This window comes from Acyrthosiphon pisum, chromosome A2, assembly GCF_005508785.2.
Source record: "Acyrthosiphon pisum isolate AL4f chromosome A2, pea_aphid_22Mar2018_4r6ur, whole genome shotgun sequence".
Classification (NCBI taxonomy): Eukaryota; Metazoa; Arthropoda; class Insecta; order Hemiptera; family Aphididae; genus Acyrthosiphon; species Acyrthosiphon pisum.
Window position 1 is genome coordinate 76,659,606 of NC_042495.1, and position 15,635 is coordinate 76,675,240.

A 15,635-nucleotide genomic window follows, 5' to 3' on the forward strand; every position below is an offset into this window, starting at 1 on the left:
CATTATTAAAAGTGGTGAAGTGGATGTCACTCTGCTGTACAGTAGGTTACAAGTGGGTTGTTACAACTGTTAAATTGGTGTTAAATTTGAATTCAATGATATAATATCATCGTATAAGAAAAATGATTCTGAGCGAAAATGGTCAGTCAGCCTATGATATTACTAAGTATATTTGATGATATTAAGTTGAATAAAGTAATTTATATATAGCCTATTTATTTACGTGGAATCTTGTTTTAAATTTTCAATCCTTAGCTATAAAAGTTGAACATTTTATAAATTTTTAACTACAAAGTACAAAATAATTATTAAATTATAAATTTGATAAATTTTGTCAAAATTTGAACTATAATGCTTATAAATAAAATTGTGCCTAGTATGTATTTTTAATATTTTTCAACTGCTATTGTGACAATATATCATGAGCCTTGCATTACATTTTCACGTTTTTGTATCCAACAAATAAAATGTTATTGATATTTATAGAAAAAAAAAACTAAAAAAATTGAAAACTGACAATGTCCGTAAACAGCCCAAAAAGAGTCAAAATATTTCCAAAACTGTATGGGGTATAGTAAATTCTAATATAAACATTCAGTGAAATTTTCAAGTATCTACAGTCATTCGATTTATAATTACAATAAAATAAGAAAATCGTTACATGAGAAATCGAGTGAATATCAAATGTAGACTAAATTTTTGTTTTACATTTTAGATTCTGAGTGGAACGATGAATTTATTGATTTTACAATGATGTGTGTTTTATTATTTTTTATTTATTTTTTAGGACAGTAAAGTGCTTGGATTTTCTTCAACAGTACCTTTTCTGATAGGAAAGTGAATCTAGTTGGTACTTTGGGGGGTCAAAAGTATAAAGGCAGATACCCTTATAAGGAATCTTATATTACATTTTAAAATTTTAGATTTAAAAAGAAATATTTTAATGATTTTCCAACTCAAAATAATTTGCTCATTTTCGTGATTTTTACGTATGGTAAAATTCGAGCCCCCCCCTCATACATACTTAAGTGGCCCAGTGGCGCCGAACCTATAACCCAAGAGGGGCGACCGCCCCCCCTTTTTTCGGTGGGTGGGGTCGTAGGGGTCTGTGGGTGCCCCAGCAAACTACTTATGAATTATGTTCGTAATAACTAATAAGCTATTAATGTATACATATGCAGCACTAAAGCAAGCGTAAACGGAGGTGGTGGTCCGTATAACTTTTTACTTGCCCCCCCCTTTTAAAATATAGTTCGGCGCCACTGAAGAGGCCCATCAGGCGGTGCCTTGCACCGCCTGCACATGCGGTAGTTGCGGCACTGCACCCCCTCCATATTGTGTTTTTGAAATTTTTTTTAAATACGGTATTTTTAATACGTAATTTGTACAAATTTGTACGATAAGACCCTCAATTTGTACAAATTTTTTTTCAAAGTTTTACAAGAATTTGTTTGGGAGGCTATTGAAACGTTTCTCCACCCCACCCTCCCCTTATTTCCAAAACTACTTATTTATTTGAAACTTCTATGCGGGCATTTAGTACGGAATTTGTACGAATTTATACGACCTTACGCGAAATTTTTCAAAAATCCCTTACAACCGAAAAAAGCATTTTCCTTGTATGCCGTTTCCCCAGCCCCCCAACAAACTAAAAATACGTTTTGGCACGAAATATTTTAACTATAGGTAAAGTTGTTAGATTGTATATCTAATGCGAGCAAAGCGACTATTTTTTTTTTCAGTTTGGGGGCCCCTTCAAATATCTGCCTGTAACACAAATACTACTTATCCACCCCTACTTGTATTGCATTTTCAAGCTTTTTGTTAAATTTTATCTCACATAAATGTTTACAATTGATAATACCTATTAGGTATTTTATTCAAAATACTTATGCAAAATAAAATAACCACATTTCCCTTCAACTTAGGTAACGTGATTCGTGGACATTATAATTTATAAACAAATGCAGTAATCAGAAGTTGAAAAAAATACATGCTGATATCCATAAATATCCTCTTAGTCTTAGTCATCACCTTAGACATAAGCGCAACTAGTGGGAGGGGCTGGGGCCTGGGAGACTTAAATAGGTAATAGCGGAATAAAAATCTCCTGAAAATCCTTGAAAACCCAAGGAAAAATAACCCCCATACGGACATACTACAATATAACTGACAACCGTATGGCATTTTTAAAACGTAATTAGTGTAATTATTACATTATTAATATTTAATTACAAATTTATGATTAAACTTATATAATAAATAATATTAAAAAATTAACAATAATATTGTTTTGTTTTATATCACGATAATATGATACATACGATATTCTTTTAAAAGATTACCTACTGATTAGGTATCTACATTCATTAACTATTTGTTTAATAATTATTTATTTTATTTGATATGTATCTATCATATTATTAAGTAAAACTTGTAAAATCTACTTTATTTTATTCGGGGGATATATTATAATTTATAATATATAATATAAAGATATTAAGCAAAAAATATTATTGTTAATGTTTGAAAAATATAGTATAAATATTAAAAAATAAGGTATAATTAAATAGGTACTTGAGTAAATAAATAATTGATTTTATTTGTATGATTTTTTCATATTTTTAAGTGAACATATAATAGGGGGTGTGGGGGTTACTTTTCATATAATTCCAGATGGGGGCTACAGCCCCCCAACATTTCGTCCCTAGTTGGGCCACTGACCTTAGGGGCAACTAAGTAGACATTTGAACAAGGGGGCGCAGGGTGCTAAGTTCCAGGGTTTTTTGTAACTCGACGGTGGAACCCAGATTTATTATAGATAATTATTTTTGAAATTGGTCATTCATTTTAAGTACAAGTAGTTTTATTATACTGCATTCAAATTATATATTATAATATTAAATTCATAAGTAGGTACTACGGTCTACCATTTACTTAGGAATATTCTTAAAGTATACTGTGTAATATCAAAGTCAAGATTTTCAACAATACGCCTCTTTCGAAAATGTAGAATTACTTCAAACTTGGGTGCTCCGGGTGGTGTTTTCTATTATTTCTAAATTAGATCAACCCATTCAATTCAACATAATACCTAAATCTTATTGTAGATATCTATGTATAAAAATAGAGCGTGAAAAATGTCGTTACCTCATCAATTGAATGGCTGGTCCGATTTGGCTTAATTTTTTTTTAAAATGTTCGTAATTGCCAGGAGGTGGGTTTCACGAAAGATAATTTTAGGAAAATCCACCGGAAAACTGAAAAGTAGGAAATCTGGATATTAAAAATACAACAGTGGCGAAACACTGTATTACATATTGGTTGCTATTGGTTAATCGGGGATGTTTGTTGATTTGTGCTATTATCTTATATATATAAAAATCTCGTGTCACAATGTTTGTCCGGAATGAACTCTGAAACTAATGGACCGATCATGATGAATTTTTTTACACCGTGTGTAATTTGGTCCAACTTAAAAGATAGGATAGTTTTCATCGTGAGAGGAGCAACCCCGGTAGGTGCTAAAACGGGAATTTTGTGAATTCAGATGGAAATTTTTGTTTTTAAATGGTTGCCATGAGTGACGTCGTATAAAATGATTCGTTCTATAAATTTCAATACAGAATTATAGTGAACATTTAAGTCGTTAAAAAAAAAAACTATAAACAGACATAATCTCCGGCGCCTTTGGAGTTGGATATTTTTTTTTATTAAAAACGCGTAAGTATAGGTACATTTTATTATTCACATTTGTTTTTAGTAAAATGCCGCCAAAAAAGTCTAACCTCAACAATGCGTATAGGCATAGCAATGAGGCACGACGCAAGCGTGTTGTAAGACATCATGAATCGGCTGAAGAAATTGTTGCAATAAACGCAGCTCAAAGAATCAGCGCAGCACAGAGTCGTGCATAAGAATATAGAGAGCAGCGTGATGAACGTCTGCGACAAAACATTTTGGGAACAAGAGTGGTGCGTGAACAGAATATATACACATTTAGAGCCCGAGATATCTATTTATCTAAAGATATCTATTTATTAAAGAACTTTGTAATTTACTCATTCGTTGCAGACTATGTTCTATCCTTAATCCTGTGTGTTATTATTAGTGACATTATATGAATATTAGTTGACATACTCAATAGTTGACTATACACTATGGTCTCAGAAACAAACAAACTACAAATAAAAAAAAAAAACTTCTAATACATAATAACAATAATACACGGCCTACGAAAATGCAAAAAAATAAACTTATCCGCGGACAGCGCCGTGTCGGGACAGCTAGTTTATATATATAAAGTGATCAAGCTATGAGGTACCACTGAATATCTCAGATGGGTGACTTTGTATTGAAATGGGGTTTTCGAGAGGTGATAGGGAGCACTTAAATACATATTTTCAGACCAGTTACAAATGTTTAGCTCACTCGGTACGCGCATGCGCAATACAACTTACTTTTTTTTAATGGCAACCCCAGTTTTTTTCTGCAGATTCGGGTAGAGTATTTTTTTTACAACCTTTATTGTACAAAAAGTTTTTTTCTATTTTTAAAACTGACCAAGTTAGAGTAAGTCAAAAATTGGATTTATGCATAATTCGTGTTTAATGCTATTTTCATTTATAACCACTGGACATAATAAAATAAGTGTGAAATAATTAAATTTTGGACAAAATCGATTTTATATGGGTGCATTTTGTGTTCTTTTAGAATTTTTTGGACGTAACCATATGAAACTCCACTTTCGCGAGCAACATGCCTGATTGACGAACGTGGATAAGCCTTTATATGTATGCTAAGACCTGTAATTCTTTATCGTCATCAAAAATATTTTCTCTACGCCTTTGTTGGTTTATTTGAGTGCCGGGAAATCTTCCTTCCGAGACATAATTAGATGGTGGATGGTATCTTTTTGGGTATCGTTCGGCATACGTCAAAGCAGTCAGGCGTTTATTACGTTGACATTCGCCATAAATTAAAAGCAAATCAACTTTTTTAGAGTTATTCATATTTAAAAATTATAGTTTATAGAAGCACTTAATAACCTGACATACACGGATATCGCACACGGATATCGTACACACTTTGTACGAGTCTAGTTACAGAATAAAAGTAAAATGATATTTTTCATCAAACTAATGAATACCATTGTTTAAATTCCTTAATAATTACATTACCTGCTTATCTTATCGTAATTAGGGCTATTTTAAAATAAAATAAAATTAAACTATAAAAATAATTGTAATCCAATTATAGCAGTTTACTAAACAAAAATTCTCAAAATATGCTTAAATATTTATGTACTATTATGTAGCAACATTTTTGAAAAATCATAAAACATATTGCAATTTTGGTAATAAAAATCTAAAAAATAAGTAGTTATATAAACCTGATAAATAAATAAATAAAATATAACGAATTAATTTTTAAAAATACTGGCATACAACATTAGTAAGTAAGTTAATAAATAAGTAATAACGAATAACGTGATATACTAGCTGATATGTGAACACCGTGATAAACGAACACGTACCTACTGATGTTCATTTCTTCGTACAATCTACAATCTAGATGTCAATTATAATTTAAACACAGTTTTGTCACAAAGAGACTTATGAAATCTTACATGTGAACATAGGGCCAACTGTAGCCAAGCTCCACTAACAACTTTAACAGCCATCCACCCCTCCCAAACATTTACTTAATTTTTTTAAGCTTATTCAATTTTATAACAGTATGGTATTAGGCTTCGGCCTTCCCAAATCTCAAAATTAAAGCCTATTGCACCTAACCAAATATAATATTTTTTAAGATATTTTTCAATGTTATCCTGCAAATATAATTTTTCCCGACAATTGTATGTACATTTAAGTTAAAAAAGGTGGGTAAGTGGATGTCACTCTGCTGTACAGTAGGTTACAAGTGGGTAACTGTAATGGATGGTGTTAAATTTGAATTCAATTATATATAATATCATTGTATTAGAAAAACGATTCTGAGCGAAAACGATCAGTCAGCCTATGATATTACTAAGTATATTAATTGATGATATTATTGTGAATAAAGTAATTTATATATAACCTATATACGTGGGACCTTAATTTAAATTTTAAATACTTAGCTATAAAAGTTGAACATTTTATACATTTTTAACTACAAAATAATTATTAAATTTTAAAATTCATAAATTTTGTCAAAATTAAAACTTTAAATGCTTATAAAAAAAAATTAAGCCTATGTATTTTTAATATTTTTCAACTGGTTTTGTAACAATATATCAGGAGCCTTGTATACATGTTCATGCATTTTACACAACAAATAAAATTTTATTGACAATTATAGAAAAAAAATTATTTCAAAATAATTGGTGCCATTTAATAAGGAGACACTAAAAAACACTAAAAAAATTGAAAACTGACAATGTCCGTAAACAGCTCAGAAAGTCAAAATATTTTCAAAATTTTATGGCGTATACAAAATGAAAATACGAACATTCAGTGAAATTGTCAAGTATCTAGTCATTCGTATTTTAATTACGACAAAATAAGGAATCGTTACATGAGAAATCGAGTGAATATCAAATGTTATTGTCAAAATATGAATTTCAAACGAATTTCAAAATGTATTTTGACTTTCTTGTAGACATTTTTTTTTTGATAAAGATAGACAAACTTATGAATGATCTTGTATTACATTTTCAAATCCTAGATTTAAAAAGAAAATTTTTTATGAATTTCTAACTCAAAATAATTTGCAAATTTTCATCTTTTTTACGTATTTTGTCAATATTTGAACTTTAAATGCTTATAAAAAAAAATTATGAGTATGGACTTTTAAGTTTTTTTATCTGCATTTGAAACAATATATATTAGGAGCCTTCTATTACATTTTCAAGCTTTTTTAACCAACAAATAAAATAACATTGATTTTTATAGAAAATAAAACTAATAAAAAATGGAAACTTAAAATGTCCGTAAAGAGCTCAAAATAAGTCAAAATATTTGGAAAATGTTTCGGTGTAGAGAAAATGGTAATATAAACATTCAGTCAAAATTGCATGTATCTACGCCCTACGGTCATTTGTTTTAAAGTTACACCAAAAAACAGATTTTGCGTAAAAATTCCCGTTTTTCCTTAATTTTTCTTTTGTTTTTCACTGCGCTTTTGAAAACTACTTGCAAAATTTTTTGACTCCCCAAAGTACCAACTAGATTTGCTTTCCTATCAGAAAAGATAATGTTGAAGAATAAAACAATCTAAAGGAAGTTTAAATCACTGTAATCAAGACGTAGAACATGCTGAGGGCATGGATGATAGACAATCAAAGCACTGATCGGGGAATGCCGGAAAGGAGTGTTCTTTTGTACAATGGCAAAAAAATTGCTTAAAATATCGAATAATTTTTCAGAGGCCCTTATAAAGCATTATTTGGAAATAATGCAAATTAGGCCTTTCTAGCAAAAATTTACCCAACGATATATATTTTGCAATCGATTACAACAGAACAATATTTAGATGAGTAAATGAGTTAATCAATACATCAATATTTCATGAAGTCATGAATTTAGGATGAGGCAACGGTGAGCAATTTCCCTGGGGCGCAAAATTCTGAGTCGTGGCTAGATTTTAAATTTTTTCAAAATGAAGATATATTAAGTTAATTTTATTGGATTTGTTGAATAATTAAATTAGTGATCACCTATATCTTTTCTTATTATATATTTTAAATTTCTATACACATTTCTATAATATAATGTATTGTATTATCTTGTAATATGTAAAATTTAAAAAAAAAAGGCTAAAATCTAAAATTATGATTTGTTTTATTTAATAATAAAGATTGAATTTTTTAATAGAAATAAATGAAGTGGCAATGGTAAAATAAAAGTATTCTCTAAACTAGTGGAAGCATAAGTGCGTGCAATAAGGGGGAAAATATACATTTTAAGGTACCTATCACTTGTAACAGAGCGAAAATGTAAATTTTCTTATTAGAGGAGGGGGCTTAAAAGATTTTTGTGACAACGAGTTAAAAGAAACTGGGAAAAAAAGGGACGCCAAAATCGTAATAGGCCTCTGACTGAAGTAAGAGATGAAGTAGATAGTCACAAAGAAGAAGATAGTGAAAAAGATAAAGAAAAAACTAACGAAAATTATAACAAGTCTATCACAAACAAAGAATCTTTGAGACACATGTGACATGTGTAAAAGAAAAAGAAATGCAAAAAGAAAGAGTACATAAAGCCTTTTGAAGGATAAAAAAACCTACAGAAAAAATGATTTAAGCAAGCTATAAGATATTAGGTAGGTAATTATAAATTATAATAATTGAAGTTGGGGCTTATGTTTTAGTCAATATTCCAAAAGTAGATCGTGGATCATTAAACCCTCAAAATATAATTGGCAAAGTTGTAAACAATAAATTAGTGTTAACCAAATTGGTACACGGTATGGTTTTATAAACACGTCGTGTAATCTAATATTTTTTGTAATATTTCAATTTAATTTAATATATAACACATTTTCTTTTTTGTTAGTAATGTAAAATAAAACTAGTAATACAATAATCAAAAGCTGTAAAATAATCTAAACTTCACTGATACTCGCCATTGATCAAAGTAGATCAGTTTACGTGTTATAATAATTCTATTGCTCTTTTTTTTTTTTTTTTGTAGAAGTAATAAATTACTCTATTATACTTATTTAGTTTACATGTTACATATGCAATACATCGTGCAAAATAAATACATGAGCTGGTTGGAAAAATAATGTAATTTATTACAGTGTTATTATAAAGAAGCCTTCAAATAATATAAAATGTATATAACGACTGTATTTCTTAAAAAGCCTAACTGCTGACCGTTTGGAATTATAATTAGTAGTGCGCAAACGAGCTATCCCATTGCAAACAGCCTAGTCTTTTTGCAAAAAAACTAATTTTCCATATGGCCTACGAGATCCTTTACACTATTACAGTGCTTTACACGACACCTAATGTACAGCAGAGCTTATACAACATATTCACTCTATTTTTTAAATTACACATGAAAAACTTATTAGGAACCTTGTATTAAATAATCAAACTTATCGACTGAGCGAAAAGTTTTTCGGATGTGTTAAATTTGAAAATTGTTATGAGCATTGAGCAGTCGGTCTTTCATAGGCTTATTAGGTAGTAACTAGATTAAATCTTGGAATCAAGCATTACATTTTCATTCTTAGATAAAGAGAGAAAAGTTTGTATGACTTTTTAACTCAAATTAATTTGAAAATGTTTGGGATTTTGAAAAATTTTGCAAAAATTCTAACTTTGGATGCTAAAAAATTATTGTGACTTACGCTCTACTATTTTCTAAATTACACTAATGACAAATTATGAAAAACTTGGTAAGTATTAAATTTTCAAGTTTTAAAAACTTAAACAAATGGAAAATTTCTTATGTCTATTAAATAGTATAAATAAGGAATAAAAAAGGTTGGAAAACACTGACCTATTAAGTGAAAAAACTCTGATTGTATTTCTAGTTGAGTTTTTAATTTTAGCCTTTTCAGATAAGTTTACATATATTATTTTTCATAACATATTTCAAATAGTCACACAACATTTATAGGTTTGGGTTTAATCGGAAAAAAGTAACTTATCTTAAAAGTAAATTAAGAAAATACAAAAAAAAAAAAAAAATAATAATAAATAAAAATACACGGAATTTATCAATGGAGAAGAATATGTTTCTAAATACAATATCATTTTCTTTATAAACAAAAATATGATTTCAAATTTAATAAATTAAAATTACAGAGTTTTTGGTATTTGTACATGTTATATTACTAAGAATAATATAAACTAAGCTTATTGGAATACTTGTGGTAAATTAATTTTAAAAAAGGACCATATTATTTACCTGTGTATATATTACAATATTTTTTTTATAAATAAAAAAAAACTTCATCAAACATCCTTCAACAATTTAGGAATATCTTGTTACAAAAAAGAATAAATAAATAAAAAGAAATATACATTAGTATACATTTAAATACATTACATTGTAATTTATGTCAATATATATAAAAATTTTTGTAACATTACTAGAATTTCAGCTTTGCATGAGAAAAAGCCAAAATTACATTTACAAGAACAATACCATTTTTTTTTTTTGTACAAAGTTACTTAACTGTATAACAAATGTGTAAAAAAAATGTAACAAAGAAGGTAAAGTAGATTGGTTTTAATGAATATAAAAGTATTTTAGAATTAATATTAATCAACGACAATCTGGACAGTACCAATTACCTTTTGGGGCAACTGTGATACCAACACAATCAAAATGAAACCATTCAACACGACAATTAGGATTATCACATGCTATCATTTCAGAAACTTCATCGTATGGGCACCTACAGTGACAATATAGTCTCTCTGTGCTCTGTACTGCTTTCTGTTCTACAAACTTAGGAAGTTCAATAACTAAATTTCCAGAATCACTGTCAGTATTATCAGTAATATCAGGTGGTATAACAGTTTTACTTATTCGAACATCTACAATAGGTCTTGTTTGATGAGATTGTGTCAATTTAGTAGTTGTATGTTGATGTTGAAGTGGTGATACTGATTTAAGTTTCCGTTTTTGTTTCTTTTTTGTCACAGATGGAATATGAAGGGATAATGGCTGAACTAAAAAAGATGAATCTCCATTTTGTAGTTTTTCTTCATCACTACTCTCATACCCAAAAAATTTTCTCTTTTTCGGTTGCCGTTTAGACTGACGAGTATCGTTTGACAACATAGGGCTTCTGGATAAATTAGGTGAACATGTAGAATAAGAAGAGTTAATTGAAAGTGGTGAAGGAATGCTTGCTACTACTTTCGATAACAGAGGAGTTTCTTTGGACGCCTTAATTTTTAATTTACGTTTTGTTTGTCGTTTTGTAGGTGATGAAGAATGGAGACGTTTTCTTGTTTTCTGTGGTGTAAAATAATTGTGTACAACTTTTTGACCATGACTCAAACTCAAATTTAATTCATCTTTTATATTTTGTAAATTATTATTGCCATTGCATATAGTAACTGGATTTTTGTTTAAGTTATTCCCAATACGTTCCCTATCGTCATTAGGTAATAAAAAATTATTGAATGGTGGAGATATATTATTTATAGATGATGAATAATTACTACTATATAGTTCATATTCATCAGCTATTTTAAATTCATTATTTGGTAAACCAATTGATTCACTATTATTTAATAACTGAGATTCAATGTCTGTACATTGATGAGGGTTAGACAATTTAAAACTGTTATCATTTGGTAAAGTTATGCAAGGTATTAATGTACTGTTCACTATAGGTAAAATTTCAGTATTTTCCATAAGATTTTCTTGCTTTGATTGTATTATTTCTTTATTATTTACTTCAGGATGCAAAGGGACTGGATTAATATCATAATATTCTTCATTATCTGTATTTGAAAACTCGCTTTCTAAATCAGATTCTAATGCACACAAATTAAAATTTGCTATTTTCTTGGCACTTAAAACTTTGATTTTTTTTTCTTTTTTCTTCTTTTTGTGTTTTTTTGGACTTTCAATTATTGGCTTTTTCTTTTCCTCCTTATCAGAGTCACACGATGAAGAACATGATGAAGAACATGAACAATTTGACCCACATGAACTAGATGAAGAAGATGATGAATTACAGTGTGACGAACATGATGATCTTTGACAAGAAATATTAAAAGAGTTATTTAGTATATTTTCACTACCATTTACAATAGCTGCTAATTCATCTGGATATGGAGGAGATTTTATTAATTCAGATTGACTAGTTGCGGATAATAAAGTATAGTCATGATCTAGTAATGCAATATGAACTAATTCTTTTTTTTGTTTACTAACATAATCCCAATAATTACCACTTGGACTTGGCGATTTTAAATATTTTTCAGGTTTATGACGAGGAGTTTTCTCAGTATCACTATCAGAAGAAAGATTTAGTGGAGGAAGATTATAGTCAAATCCTTTTTTCTTCTTCTTTTTTTTCTTTTTTACAGGAGATATTACTTCTTTATGAATTAGTTCATGTTTCTTAAGTAACTTTTTTGAAATAAATTTATTAGAACAAGTAGTACATTCATATGGAACATTTCCAGAGTGCCATCGTTCATGTACTCTTAATAATAAAGCATTGGAAAAAGTTCTTCTACATTCATCACATGTGAACATTGCAGGCGGAACACAAAAATGATATGTATAAGGCCATTTTTTTGTTAAACATGATTTACATTCTTTGCTGTCCCTATTATGCTTCCAAAACATATGCTCAAAAATATCCTTCTTACTAAGATAAGTAATGTTACATTTCAAACACATATGCCTCATTTTATGTTTATTAACATGCAATGCTAAACTTTGTTGATTGGAGAATGTTTCCAAACAATAATCACATGCATTATGAGCTTTTCTTAAATGAACCATACATCGAAATGCAGATGGAATCTCACCCTGGCCGCAAAATAAGCATCTAAATGATAAATTTTGCCAAACTCCAAGATCCACACCCGGACATAAATGACAGTGCAGTTCTCCATAATTGGAAAAAGTTATTTTGCACATTATACAGTCATAAGTTTTTCTTGAATGAACACTACGTTTATGAGAGTTTACTTCTTTCATTTGTTTTGATGTGAATTGACAGTTGAAACAATAGAAAGTATTATTAAACGGCGTATGACTTAAATCATCGGTAGAGTCATAGTTTTCAGAGTTTAAATAAACATTTTCTAAAGCATTCAAATTTGATTTTAATATATTAGCAACATCTTCAGAAGACTCATTTTTTACAGTCATAAAACGATGTTTTTCTATCATATGCAGTGCTAGTTGTTTACCATTCACAGCAATACAAGTTGAATTGTGACAGTATATACAAGTTAAACATGAAGTTCTAATGCATTCTTTAAGTATTGCATTTATTTTCATATCTGTCAATTTATGATCTAGAGTTAGAGCCATAACAAGAAGATTGTCATTCTCTGTTGAGTGATTAATATTTTGTAGTGCTTCTGGTCCATTTACCCATGGACTTTTTTCTGATAAAACTGTAGACATATTTTTAATTCCAAGTTTAAATTCTTCTTCAAGATTTTGTAATGCTTGTACAGATATCAAGTCCATAGTGATTGGAGATTGGGTTAATGTGTTAATTGACAACTCATTATTTTCAGAAAAATTTATATTTGCAGACAGACTATTGTCACAATTTGTTTGAGACATAAAATAATGTGTTTGATAATTATCTTCTTCTGAACCACCTAATTTTTTAAGAGTTTTGTTATCAAATTCATCAGTCACCGATATATCAGAACAACTTAAGTCTTGTAATGTGCTTTCAAAAAGGTCATCAGCTTTAACATCATCTATAACATATTTTATAATGTCATCAATAACAACACTTATTTCCAATTCATCTTTACGTTGTTCACAATTTTTAGTACCCAAAACCACGTCCATTACATCTATGTTATCTAAGTGTAATTCATCATCTTCAGAACTACTACTTAAAAATTGAGAATTTGTAGTAGACGGAATTGGAAGTCGAGAAGAAAGTAGAGGCTGAGCAAAGTACCTTTTATTAACACTATCACAAAATACATCTTGAGATTTGTTAAGATTATCTGAAGCTACTAATTGATGAATATCTTGTAAGTGACATATCAAGTCTTTATGTATCTTAAATCTAGCTTTGCAAACTAAACAAAAGTATTGATGATGAGATTGCCTGATATGATCAAATAACTTCATTCTTTGAAAATTTTTTCCACAAATATCACATTTACTAAACCCACTATGTAATGACAAATTCCCGTATTTACCGTTTGGTCGTTTTACGTGTTTATAACTGCTAGTTTTGAAAGTGCTATTCAAATTATTTCTCATGGCCATCTTCGTGAATCAACATTTATTAACTATTATTTGATAGTAAATTAATCTGAAAAAAAGTTAAACATTATATTTATTTATTAATGGAAATCTCTATTGGCAATAGGATATACATATAAACAATATAACAAACAAATACAATTCAGTAAGGGTAGAAAACCATATAATAATTACCTTTGTACTTTAAACATAGAGATATTTGAATATTCATTTTCAAATGTAAATTTAAAATCATCGGAAAGCTGAAAAATATGAAACAAACATTGAACTAATTAGCATTATTATATAAACTAATTTAATCCTGAACAATTCTAACTCCAATATTTTTCTAAAGTATTTTTAAGATAGAATAGTACTTGAGAATATGGTTTAATCAGTTTGGAATTATTAAAATTTGCTTTCACAATAATATAACTGTCTATAGCTTATACCTACTGACTATTGATTAAAAAATACAAAATCAGGTACAAAACAATAGGATAATAAATATGAAAAGCATAACACTATAAAAGTAGTTGGTACTAGGGATTTGAGAGAAACGAATACAATTTGTAATTTTATCAAAACAATTCAACAATAGCATAGTACCTATTTATTTTTGAATAATAAACAAAAAAAAAACTGCTTTAAATTTAACTGTGAATCGATGAAATAAATTAATATGTGAATTTGGAGGGAAAGTATTTTGTAGAGAAAACTTGAAATATTGATTGACAACATTAAGGGTATTACAACTTAAAAATGAAAATAATTAACAATAAAATAATACTTTATATACCTATTGTCTTTATCTATTAAGCTTTGTCACAACTTACAAGCGAAATGAGTAATCAAATTTTACTATTTATTATATTTCATTCAAAACAATCAAATACTAATATAAATTTATGATAGTATTTTACTACTTTAATGTCACCGATAATAATATAATTAAAAACAATTTTCCATCAGAACTAACAAAAACCAATCAATATAGGAAAAGGCGTACCTGTGGATAAAATTTTATCTTCTATGGATTAATAAGATACGAGAGAATTTAATTATTCACAAGTCGTATATGATTGCCACTAATAATTTGAGTAGAAAATGATTTTTGAGTATTCAAAACAACGAACCCATTTTGTGTTTATTTCCAAGCAATAGATACCCCTCTCCGGGCGCGGAAAATGGCGTCGCCCAGCATTTGATTAAACACTGCTTTCGGTACAACAACTTAATTATAATACTCCAACGTACATGGATTTCACTTCACCGCTGAACGAAATTTTTATTTACAATTCGTGCGTACGGATCAATTTGATGTGAAAATAATTTAATATTTAATAAAAAAAATTGATTTGCTTTCAGTGTTAACACAATATTTGACACTACCTCGTGTCTTTGCCTTTGTATATTTCGTACTAAAATTTTTATCATTTATAAGCAAAATTTCGAAGTTCTCTAGAGCGTGATAACATCTTAACATCACAAATGTGATTTTTTTATTTCAATTGCATGTAAATTTGTCCAGTATTTTACAATTAGTGAAAAATTGTCTTTTGTTCTTCATTATTGGAAATTTAAGGTTAGGAGTTAAAGCAGAAGTATAGAACTCAAAACTACAGATGGTGGGACCAGACGTGTGGTCATGATAGTTTTCAAATAAAAATATACAACTTCCGTGGTAAAAACGATTATGACTGATAGTGCGTAATTTTC

The 15,635-nt window shown here is 28.8% G+C and overlaps 1 protein-coding gene across 3 annotated transcripts; it reads right to left on the reverse strand.

Annotated features, from left to right (window-relative positions):
* Positions 1–10,053: 10,053 nt before the first annotated feature.
* On the reverse strand, positions 10,054–15,518 carry LOC100575230. 3 transcript variants are annotated; one of them, XM_016806749.2, is made up of 4 exons: positions 15,053–15,517; positions 14,112–14,179; positions 13,871–13,986; positions 10,054–13,414 (listed from the first exon to the last, which is right to left on the reverse strand). In XM_016806749.2, the coding sequence occupies exons 3-4, from the start codon at positions 13,938–13,940 to the stop codon at positions 10,266–10,268; spliced, it is 3,219 nt and encodes a 1,072-aa protein (XP_016662238.1). In that variant the 5' UTR covers positions 13,941–13,986; positions 14,112–14,179; positions 15,053–15,517; the 3' UTR covers positions 10,054–10,265. The 3 variants fall into 3 exon arrangements, with proteins under 3 accessions (XP_016662238.1, XP_003246432.1, XP_016662237.1); XM_003246384.4 differs by having other exon boundaries at positions 10,054–13,986; positions 15,053–15,518; XM_016806748.2 differs by having other exon boundaries at positions 10,054–13,986; positions 14,926–15,518.
* Between the last annotated feature and the right edge of the window lie 117 nt (positions 15,519–15,635).